This window comes from Mirounga leonina, unplaced genomic scaffold (assembly GCF_011800145.1).
Source record: "Mirounga leonina isolate KUSES-001 unplaced genomic scaffold, KU_Mleo_1.0 Mir_447, whole genome shotgun sequence".
NCBI lineage: Eukaryota > Metazoa > Chordata > Mammalia > Carnivora > Phocidae > Mirounga > Mirounga leonina.
This window is the reverse complement of record NW_023270757.1, coordinates 4723788-4735963: the sequence shown is the minus strand read 5'-3', so window position 1 is coordinate 4735963 and position 12176 is coordinate 4723788. Positions and strand designations below refer to the sequence as shown.

The window sequence follows — 12176 nt, the reverse complement described above, 5'->3', positions numbered from 1 at the left end:
ATCCCTGCCTATGTGGTCTGAGCTTGTCTCTCAGCAGTGGGTATCATCAGACATCTAAATTTTTGCCTATCTTATAGGTGAAATGTCGTCTTCATTGGCATGTTTTGTGTTGCATCTCTCTCTGTTTTTTAAGATTTTATTTATTTATTTATTTATTTATTTATTTATTTATTTGAGAGAGAGCAAGAGCGCACATGCGCCAGAGCCTGCACCGGCTGGGGAAAGGGGCAGAGAGAGAGAAGAGAATCTCGAGCGGACTCCCCACCGGGCACGGAGCCCGACCTGGGGCTCGATCCCAGGACCCTGAGATCATGACCTGAGCTGAGATCGAGAGTCAGACGCTTAACCGACTGAGCCACCCAGGTGCCCCTTGTGTTGCATTTTTTAAATTATGAATGAAGTTTAACACTTTTTCATGTTTATTGGTTATTGTATTCCTCCCTTTCCAACCAAAAGGCCAATTTATATCTGAGGCAAAGGCTGCTGGTGGTTTCCTGGGATCTGTTTTCTCTTTGTTTCTTAGTAATAAAACTTCTGAATATTATCTGGGTCACTCGGGGGCGGCGGGGGGGGGGGGGGAGTTACATTTCTGATATCCCGGAAGTTTAATTAGACATGTAACCCAAGTTCTGACTAATGGGATGTAAGCAAAAGTGTTGTGATTTTAGGAAGTGTCTTTAAATGTAAATGGTGCCTCCTTCTCGTCTTTGTCCTCCTTTCTTCTGCCTAGAATGCACACATACGGCTGGAACTGAAGCAATTGTTTTGGGCCCTGAGGTGGAAGTCACATACTGAGGCTACGGAGCCCAAGATAGAGGCAGTTTGGGTTCCTTTTTTGTTTTTGTTTTTTTGTTTGGATTCCTGATAACTTCAAACAGTCATATCAGAGAGAAATAAACTATCTTATTTAAGCCACTGACATTTTGAGTTTTCTGTTACAGCTAAACCCAATCTTAATACTAGACTATCCTTAGCCCGCTTTCTAATTAGGTTCTCTTTTTTCTTCAGTTGCATGAGTCTCTTGTCAATTAAGAAAATCACTCTAGGGTGCCTGGGTGGCTCAGTCAGTTGAGCGTCTGCCTTCGGCTCACGTCATGATCCCGGGGTCCTGGGATCAAGCCCTGTGTTGGGCTCCCTGCTCAGCAGGGAGTCTGCTTCTCCCTCTCCCTCTGCTGCTCCCCCTACTTGCGCTCTCTCTCTGTCAAATAAATACATACATACATACATACATACATACAATCTTTAAAAAAAAAAGTCACTCTTATGGCCATCATGTGTGTTGCACTATGTTTATCAGTTATCGTTTCAGTTTTTCAATGGCATTTTTTCTAAGTAGTATGCCCAAGTTTTTATTTATTCAATTTTTGTACCTTTGTATATACTTGGGTGTATGGATATATTTACGTTTCAAATTCCCTCTGAATTTTTTGCAACTACATTTTTCTAAGACACAGAGGAAAAAATGGCCACCTTTGCATTTTCTGACCATTTCTGGCATTCTTACCATCAGGTGTATCAGAATTACCAGGGCAGGAGCAGGCTGGGAGCACAGGGTTGGGAAAGAAAGTAGGAAAAGAAAGAACAAAAGCTATCCGGGAAAATCCTTCAACTTTTTTTCCAACCTCAGTCATGTCAGGAAATCTAAACATCCAAGAGAAGAAAATGGGAATTGTTATCTTGTCAGGCATAAGACATCTTTAAAGTAATTTAAAATTAAAGTTTAGATGCTCGAGTGTAATATAAAACTTCAGCGCTGAATTTTATCTCTGAAAATAACAACATATAAGCTCCTTTGGTGAAAGGCTAGAACTTTTATTTTATGTAAACGCTATAAAATCTATTTATTTACTCCAGTACCATGGATATTCAAATGTGGGACTACAATAAAATATGTTATCAAAAATATAAACATTTATTTTTAGCCTCTAGTACAATCTATGTACTTTTATTTCCCAGCTTCACAGAGATTTGTTGAGCCATTGCTATGTTTATGAAACAGTTCTGGTTATAAAATAAGCCCGAGGCTGTCTTCTTTGGGCAGCATGATAAGGTAGTGATCAAGCATTAGGGGAGAAGAATCAGAAGGATCAAGAGTCACATCTTTTTCTACCACGTTCCAAGCTGTGCAACATGGAGCAATTTATTCTACTCTCTCAGCCCCAGTCTTTCAACTGCAAAATGAGGGTAACAGTAGCACTTTCTCATTGAGTTGTTGTGAGAATCGAGATAATGTCTATAAAGCTAAACCTAGCACAGGGCCTGACATTTATGCCCAACACATGTTAGCTATAATTATAAATTTGGAATTTGTTATCATCTAAGAAGAGTAGAAGGAGAGGGGAAGAAGGAGAGCTACTGAATGCTCTTGCCTTTTGTGTCTATTATTTCATTTAATCCTTATAACAACCCTAGGAGGGATTATTCTTCCTATGTCACAGAGGATGCAGATGGACACAGGCTCAGTAATTTGTCAAAGGTCACACGGTTAATACATGGCAGGATCAAGTGTGGAGCCCAAGGTCTCTCCAACTTCAGAGTCCTTATCCTTTCCACTATACTGTGCTGCCTTGAATTGGGGCAAAATCTGTATCTACATGAAATGACCAAATAGCAATAGGAGACCAGCCTGAGTGGTTTGTTCATCAGAAATCTTATTTAGCCCCAGATACTCTGCTAAGTGCTAGGAAGGCAAAGTCCCGAATCCATTGCACCAGGTGCTCAGAGTTTTATAGGGGAGTTATCAGTGAATACAAATAAGTAAAAATAGAAAAATAGACGCTCATGGGGGAATGTAAAAATGTGACTGGGTGTCACAGCTCACTGTAGTTAGGGAAGGGCAGGGTGGGGATCAGGAAAAGCCTCACAAAGAGGGAAACGTTGAGCAGAGTCTGAAAGGTGGGAGGAGCACTCACCCCACGAAGAACAGAAGGATACTCTGGGCAGCGGACAGGTAGAGAGCGGGCGTGAAGCACAGGGGCATCATGTGTAGGGGATGCACAAATTCCATGTGATTGGATTGCGGAGTACAAAGGAGGAAATGGTAGATGAGGCTGGACAGGGAAGCAAAGAGCTGCACAGCCCCATGGCCAAGGATGTGCTTAGAGAGAGGCACAAAGAATCAAGGCTGCTAGGCCAGTTACTCTGCCACATTAACCGAGTGGTCAGGGCTGATTCTGAACCAGACAGATAGACTTTAGAGCTCTCACTCTTGAACCAACGTTGAATGTCTACATGAGGACAAAATTGTTATAACGTGAATCAAGTATGTTATTAATATCTTCTATCTCTCTTTTCTATTTGCCTCTATCTCTACAGTTGCCCTTCCTTCTTAATCTCTAGGTTTAAGGCCTCTTAGGTTGTTCTGTATCTAGTGACTTACTCCAATTACTCACATATCCCTGCATGTCTTGATGTCAGTGAGCTAAAGAGCCAAACTGGTCTGCACTAAGATTTCATGACTTACAAGGAAAAGAATGCATAAAATATTCCTACAGGTTTGGCATTGGTAACCCAAGGTTAGGATTGGTAACTACAAGGAATAAATATTTAATGATGTGATAGCAGGTGTATGTATATATTTATCTATACACACGTATGTATGTGTATGTATATATATAATGTATGGATGTGAATGCACATAGCACGTGCATATAATGTACACACACAAAAATATTTATCAAGTGCATGTTATATGTATATATATCAGGTATATAATGGACCATTCCACAAGAGAAAACTATATATGTGATTATTGCCAACTTTGTGCAGACCCCAGTGTCCTATGACACCAACATGGCAGACTGGAAGATAGGTAGAATTTGGTTAACTAACTCGAAGTCTTTGGAAGGAGGAAGACTCTGTGATATTGAGTCTGGAGACTCTAGTGGTAAGAACACATTAGCAGATAAAGTAACAATGGTGAGAGAGCCTCACTGGAAGGCCCTCTGGTGAGTACTTTGATTCCTTCGTCAGCTGCACACCCTACTTAAAGCCAGGGCAATAATTTACAGAGCTTAAAACATCATCATGGAGGTCAAAGTCATAAAACAGGTACTACAGAATTTAATTGAATGAACCCACATCATCCAAACTGGCTAATCTTGTTATTTATGCGACTTTAAAAAAAAAGATTTTATTTATTTGTTTGTCAGAGAGAGAGAGAGCACAAGTAGGGGGAATGGCAGAGAGAGAGGGAGAAGCAGGCTCCCCGCTGAGCAGGGAACCTGATGCAGGACTCGATCCCAGGACCCTGGGATCATGACCTGAGCCGAAGGCAGACGCTTGACCGACTCAGCCACCCAGGTGTCCCTCTATGCAACTTTTTTAAAAAGCCATGTGCAATGTGCATTCCTCCTCTCTATGGCCCCTCAAAATCTGAAGTACTGTATTTGGGTTAACATCATCCACAAAAGTTGGGCGTTAACATTATGTCATACACCGTCATGCATGGAATTATGTGAATCTATAGAACTTCAGAGCTGTAAAGGGTGTAGCTCCTTATTTTATAGGCAAGGGACGTGATACGTGGGTGGACTAATTCCCATGGCGGAAATGGCCCAGCTAGACTGGAACAGAAGTGGGAGGGAAAACTGTAGTTGTTGGCTCTCCATTCCAGGACTCCCACTATGTGCCTGGCAGAACCGCCATGTAGTAGCATCTGGCTTACTAAATCACATCACCACACACTTTTCAGAATACGAGATTCCAGAAGACTTAACTCGATAATATATGCCACGTGGGAGACAGATAGTTTGGTGTCATCTGTTCAGAAGCCTTGATCTGCAAAATGGCTTTCATTTATAGACAACCTCCTGAGTGATTATCATATTATTAGACTAATGCTTTATTTACTTTTTTTGTTGGGAAAACACTCTTGGAAAACTAAGGTATTAAGGCCTTGAAAAATAGCTATTAGACATGTCCAATTACTGTATTTCATAAAAATTTTAAAATGCAGAAATGTGGTGAACACATTCTGTATTGTGAATATATATTTAGCTGATGGACTGTAACAGTTCAAATAGAATCATTTACAGCTTATTGAGTAAATAAAAGTGCTTCCATAAAGATTCACATGACACCTAGCTTTTATTTCAGGTAACTAATCTCTTTTTGAAAAATTGCTTAAATTTAGATTTAAATGAGAGAGTACCAGAACACCTCAGCAGTTTAAAAAGTAATTCAAATGACCATGGGCTTTACGGATTTAAAATATAAGATCAGGTGGTGAATATTAACTTTTAATGGTCTCTGATAAAAAAGTTATTTAACTGTCTTTTACTCTCTGTGTTATATTAAAAGTGTTATGATATATTTCTGGATACTATTTGTAACAAGAGAAAAGAGTTCATATTTACTTTTTCTTTTCATGGTGAAAGGTTTTTTGTTTTATTTTTTTAAACATATAATGTATTATTTGTTTCAGGGGTGCAGGTCTGTGATTCATCAGTCTTATATAATACCCAGTGCTCATTACAACACACACGCTCCCCAATGTCCACCACCCCATCCCCCAGCTCACCTCCCCTCCTTGTTTTTTTTTTACATCACATTCTCAAATCAAGATTTCATCAGAATTTTTGCTGGCTTGTTTACAAGCTATTAAGTGACTTAAAATCAGATTTTTTTCCCCCATTTCATGAAAAAAAAAAACAACTTTCTAGCAGTGTATGGAGTATAGCAAATTATCCTACTAGCAAAAAAGAAGAAAAATGTGTTTTCATTTACACAAAAGTAAATCTGTTTACTTGGTGGAGGGCATATCTTTTGGGGGTGCAAATCTTAAAAAAAAACCCTCTTTTTTTAAAAGTTGTTTTCCATGGTTAGGACATAAAAGGTCAGAAGGTAGCATGCAAAAAGTGAGAGTCTGATTTGAAATACTAGGGAAATACCCAACATCCCATTTCAAGATGATTTAGTTAAAAAAAAAAATGTTATATTAGATGAAAAGATGCTTTCAGTCAACCTGGTGGAAAGTAGACGTATTAAAAAGTTAAGGTGAGAAAGGGCAAAAGAGGACCCCCCTTGTAGAGTGCCAAGATCCATCGACTATTAAGGAGAAACGAGCAGTTAGAGGCCTTCCCTAAAGGATGGTCTCCCTAATATGTAATGCGCTAGGTTGATGGGATCACGAGAACTAAAAAGGAAACTTCAAGAACAGAATATAGATTGGAGTAAATCATGTACACCTTTAATATTGCCAACAGGGGTGAGTGGTCAGTGTGGCACGGTTCTGTTGCTCTAGTCGAAGGCTTCAGAACAAAATACCCTCAGAGACTCCTTGACCTTCCTTGGTCCGCTTTTGCACACTCTTCTCTTTTCGTGTATAGTTTTCTTAGACCAGAACTTGAGATATAACGATGTGACAACAGATTTTGAAGCCTCACCTGACAGTTTTATCATAATAAAGAATACTGTGGCTATCCCTAAATTTTACTAAGAAAATCAGGCCCCACCGTCTCCTGCCTTCCCGGGACTCCCTTTGCCCTCAGGCCTGACGGAAGGAGAAGTTAGTAGATGGCACTAGAGTCTTGATAACAGCAAAATCAATCAGGTAATGGTGCTGCTCATTCGGACATACAGAAAAAAAATTAGAAAAGGTGATTCTAGGAGCCGTAGAAGGGCAGGAATCTGCAACTCCAGCCTCGGATGGAATGAGATGCCTCTCTCTGTTCAGGGTCCAATATTCCAGGTTTGCAAAGGAAACCTTATCAGCGTTGCTAATCAGGGTCAGCGCCTGATCTCAGGATGTCTTTTCCTTCCGTCGGGGTAAGCTAAACCCTCTCCTTCGTAAAGTCATTCAAGTGGTCATTTTAGGTGTTTTATTTTTTTAAACTTCCAGCATAAAAAGGGATGATTTCCGTCAGCTGTAGGCTTGTAGTGGAATATCAAGAAATCAAAAGAACAGAGATCAAAGGAAATTGCTGAACTAGGTGTTAGATGCAGCCATTGATTTTTCTCCAGTTGTAGTTAAAAAAAATCCACAAAAGGGTGCCTGGGTGGCTCAGTTGGTTGAGCGACTGCCTTCGGCTCAGGTCATGATCCTGGAGTCCCGGGATCGAGTCCCGCATCGGGCTCCCTGCTCGGCAGGGAGTCTGCTGTCCCTCTGACCCTCCTCCCTCTCATGCTCTCTGTCTCTCATTCTCTCTCTGTCAAATGATAAATAAAATCTTTAAAAAAAAAAAAATCCACAAAAATGGTAACATATATAACAGTTGCATTGCTGATACATTCCTAAAACTACTGATGGCTTCCCTCTTGTTTTCACTTGTCGGAGTGGTTTTGTAGAATGTGACATAATAAAGCAGGTTCTTAAAGTTCATGCGATTTTATTGCCAAAACTGTAAGAGAATATACCAAAAAGAGGTTGTTGTTTTTTTTTTTTAAAAACTCTGCAATGTAAAGTGTGGTTTTTAATGGAGACACTTATGACGAGACTTATTATCTCAAGAACATTTATTTGTTGGGAATCTAGAAAATTCTGACATACAATTGATCAATAGTTATTATCAATAAATGTCATAAAATAATAGTACCTATCTGCTTTACTGATAAGACTTCATTCATGTTAAATGTTAACTACTGATTATCAGCGTTACTGAAGGCTTCATCAAAATATTAATTCTGTTTTCAAGTACATCGTGGATGTGTGGATTTCCTTGATTTCACTTCTAGTAGTTTCTGGATACCAGTAATGTTTTAAAATATGTGGCAAATAGTTTTTCATGTTGCAATCCCATGTTTTTTGTTTTTGTTTTTTGTTTTTTTTAAAGATTTTATTTATTTATTTGAGAGAGAGAATGAGATAGAGAGAGAGAGCATGAGAGGGGGAGGGTCAGAGGGAGAAGCAGACTCCCCGTTGAGCAGGGAGCCTGATGCGGGACTCGATCCTGGGACTCCAGGATCATGACCTGAGCCGAAGGCAGTCACTTAACCAACTGAGCCACCCAGGCGCCCCCAATCCCGTGTTTTGATACACGATTTCCAAATACTTTCAATAGAACAGTTTTTGTTGAAATAGAGCAGTGGCATTATTAGCAAAGGAAAAGGCAAAAAAGTTCATTTCCCTGGCATTTTATATCTCATTGTGCTATCTCCTAGAGGTCACTAGAATTTACTTATTTTTCTTTGTGCTGTATTTGTCGATTAAATGAGTCCGGCTGATAGATCTTAAAAACATAAATACCCACAGTTCATGTTCTCAGCAGTCGGATCTTCCATGTTATATAGCACATATTATAGAGCATAATGAAATAAACACTCTTCTCATTGGCTTCTGGAGATTGCCTGTGGCAGGAGATTGCCTGATTGCCCTGACTCTTCGATGCAATAACTTTATAAAAGTTTTATACAATGTTTCAGTGTTTGGACAAACTCCGGAAAAGTTCATGACATCGGACACTTTAGAAGGGATTCAATCACGCTCGGAAAATAATTTACTATTTATATATTATCATACCGATAATGGCAAAATTAAAAATGGCATTTCCACCCCATCTTGTATCACGATGATTATTAGCCCCCACTTCCCTGTGTCTGGTTTTCAATTCTGTTTCAGAGTTTTCACCTCTATGTTTATTTGTTTTTTTCTTCTTCATATCGTAGGTAGGATCCCGAGACCATTCAAATCTCTCCATTCCTTCAAGAGCTGCTCTTCCCGCAGAAGCAGTTGGTGTGGGGGATTTCTTGCCATTGCAAGCTGAACTGGATACAACTTACACTTTCTTAAAGGAGACACTGATAAATCCGCTGATGTCATCTCACTCCTCTCCAGTGACTATGTCTGCTAATGCCAAACGACCAACTCAGATTGGATAATGACTTTATGAAATAAAAACAAAAAAGGCAGGAAGAGTTAACAGTACAATTAAAATTGTTTTGAAGGGGGTTTTCTTATCAGTTGAATTTTGTTTCAGCACAAACGGCAGTGGGTTTTTAAAAATCGTGTGGCATGTTGACGTGTGCAGGTACGTATGTCTCCTTGAATAATGAAATAACCAACTTTTTTTCCTTCTAAGTTTTATTTATGATCACAGTTGCTCATTTTTATGTAACATATTTTTAAATGTTAAAGAATGACACATTTTGGGTAATTTCCTTCAGACTTAAAAAAATCAATAAGCCATTTTAGTCTCTATCTATCAAAGTTGTTTCATACTTGTCTATTTTAAAGCAGGACCGCAATACTTTAATAGGATTGAAAGAGCTATTTGAAATGTATGCCAATGATTCCTGTCATTTCATGGCAGCCCTGCCATGGTTCACTGAGCCCCCTCTTCTCTCTTGTCAGCTCGGCTGAAGACAAGCATTTAGTTGCAAACTTTAAGCAGGTTGTGCAAAACAGAAATGATGTGACTGCTTCCCCTCCTGCACCATAATGTCACTCCTGGTCAATGTGAGAAGGTCAGGTTGCTCCTTGTAAAGCTACATGATACCACTTGCCCATTTGAACAAGTTAACTGCTGAATCTGGTCCCTGCAGGCATTGAAAACTCATCCTTTTATCAAGTCTGCATTTGATGAGAAAGTGGAGCGATCGTGCCGGCAGGATTTCTGTGGTATGGTTAGGCACTTCATAAGGACGGTGCCCACACGAGGAGAGCAGGTGATACGAAATAGTATGAGCTGAAAAACTTCAAGGTAATGGCTGTTTTGACCTTCAAAAGAGACTCCTTTTTTGTTTTGGTTGTTGGTAGGACCCAAGAGTGACGCCCATCTTTGATGCTGACAGAATTTAAAACAAGGCCATTGCCCTGCATTTTCTGCCTTGTAGCACACAGAAGTAAAATTGTATGTCAGGCCGAGATGTCGGGGAGCTGACAAGATGCCCCAGTGACATTTCAGCTAGAAAGAGCAAGTGTCTTGCAACCAAGTGGTCAAATATCAAATAATAGGTCAAGCAGGAAGGAGCTGAGTTCTAACCACAAAGAGGGTTCTGGTAACTTACTTGACAAGCTTTTGGGCGCTTTGTGGCTTGACAAAGTGATGTTCTGTTGGGTATCGCTAGACAGACTGTTCTTTATCGCCTTCAGAAGATCAGACATTGACATTGATTAAACTCTTTAACCCTTAAAGGTTAAATCCTTGCAGTTTGCATCATGGTAAGTGAAGAACAAAGAAATATCTGTAATATGTATTTGTTTTTGTATTAATCTTTTAACTCCCCCAGTGCTATTAACTTCTGATGTGAACTGTACTTTCTGGCAGAGTTTTGATACAAAATCCATATTTTATATTATTTTTCACGATGGAGCTTTTCATTATGGATACATTTAGAAAATAAAATAGAAATTCCCTATGTATTATGGAATCTATCTTGTCTTGTTTTGACAGTGACATTTGATCCAAATATGACCCAACTTCTGAGAATTCTTTCTATTGGCCTTGGTAAATAAAATTTGTATACTAACTATTGATGTTATTAGCCAAATTAGCCAAGGGATTTATGCCATCAGAGGGGAAATTATTACTGTCCTACCGTGTAACACAATCCTGTTTTTTACAGTACTGAGCCAGCGTAATTAGCTTTAGATAAATATTTAGAAAGCTGTTTATGTGAAGTAAAAGTACATCTTTAACCAAATTTCTCTTAGTTCTTTCCCTGGAATTATTTTTATTAACCATGCCGGGTTTTGAATGTTATAGAACATGCCCTGTGTAACATAACACGTGTGTGAAATTCCACTCGCAAATTTATTGTAACACAGAAGATGTTATTGATTGTTTTTGTATGGATCATAGAATAATTTCTGCGCATTTTGAAACACTTTCTTCTGTCCTTCCATACAATGATTAAGACATTGTCTGTATAGAAATTGATATACAGCTTTGTAGTTCATGTGATGTGACATCCCTTCCAATTCCCCCACTATAGTAAAGCAGTGTTACCCTGTATCACTTACATGTCTTTGTGTGTGTAGGTCCGTGTTGAATCTGTTTCCAGAGTTTACTAATTTAAGAGGAATGAGCACCTCTGTAAACTTAGCCTTGGGCAGTTCTGGGTTTTTCTTGCCTTCATTTTACCATCTGTTAATGGGATAACACCAAAAATAAATGTATATATCTCTCCATATATGTGGGTATCTGATTTTACAGGCACATTTTATACTGTAAATTCTGAACCACAAATTCAAAAAGATTATTAAATCAAATCCAATCATGTCACATTTATAACCAACTAGATGCTAAAGGCCAAAGAAACCGAAGGATGAGCCTCCTGAGTGATCATTAGTATTCACTACCAAATATAGTAATTTTTATACCATATGCTTTTTTCCCAGAAGTCAGACCCAGCAGGAGGAGAAGATTTAATGACATATCCTATGGAGATCTGAGAAACTCTAGACTGCTTCTGAGCACGATAGTGACCAGTCGCAGCAGATTTTAGATCTGTGTTCTGTTGGCAAGGACGGTTGCTCGATCAGCTTCTTTACCTCCTTAAGAATGATATATAAAGTAGGCATTTCTCAGGAGAATGACTTCAAATATTTTTGTAAGGGAAAGGAATTTTTCTTTACACCTTAGTATGTGGATTTTCTTACTAACCTTCTGTGATCTAGAAAAATACCTACATCCTCTGTCACTATTAAAGGTATTCTTAAAGTTATTGTTCTGATATCTACGTCACATAACTCATTGAAGCTTTGCCTGAATTTTTAATACAAGCATCTTGGAAAGACGTAACACAAACGTAACACAAACCCTGAGGTGTAGGAGATTGTGGCAATTGTCAGTTCAATGATAATTTAAATAGTAGAATGGTAACTTTCATTTACCAGTGTCTGGCTTTTATTAGACTTAGCAACACTATTTATGTCACATTTCTAATATATGCTGTTATCGAGGGCTTAATGAGATCATCACTATTTTCACGTTACTTTATTTACCAGTCACATCTGAATTCATTCCATAGACCATACTGAACAATGGTAAATCAATCCTATTTTGCTGTGCACTTTTTATAAATAAGTCTTTGAATATAAAAGGTGGAAAGTAACAAAGTGAGTAGTAAGCCCAGAGCTGTAACTCCAAAGCCCACCTTATTTCCACAATGCCAGGCCTGCTCAAGAAATAATTTGCACTTTTTAAAGAAGAGAAGAATTTAAAAAATTATCCTGCCCAGTTAGGAATAATTTTGAGAAGTGTGATCGAGATTTACGAAATCTAGATCATGTATCC

At 38.8% G+C, this 12176-nt stretch overlaps 1 protein-coding gene across 1 annotated transcript in view; it reads left to right on the top strand.

Moving 5' to 3' along the window:
• The window catches only part of CCDC171 (coiled-coil domain containing 171), a 304487-nt gene extending 294191 nt beyond the window's left edge, over positions 1 to 10296 (top strand). The window contains exon 27 of the mRNA XM_034987955.1: positions 8605 to 10296. Within this exon, the coding sequence (XP_034843846.1) occupies positions 8605 to 8817 (213 nt within the window). The 3' untranslated portion in view covers positions 8818 to 10296. The remainder of the gene's footprint in view (positions 1 to 8604) is intronic.
• Positions 10297 to 12176: the final 1880 nt, after the last annotated feature.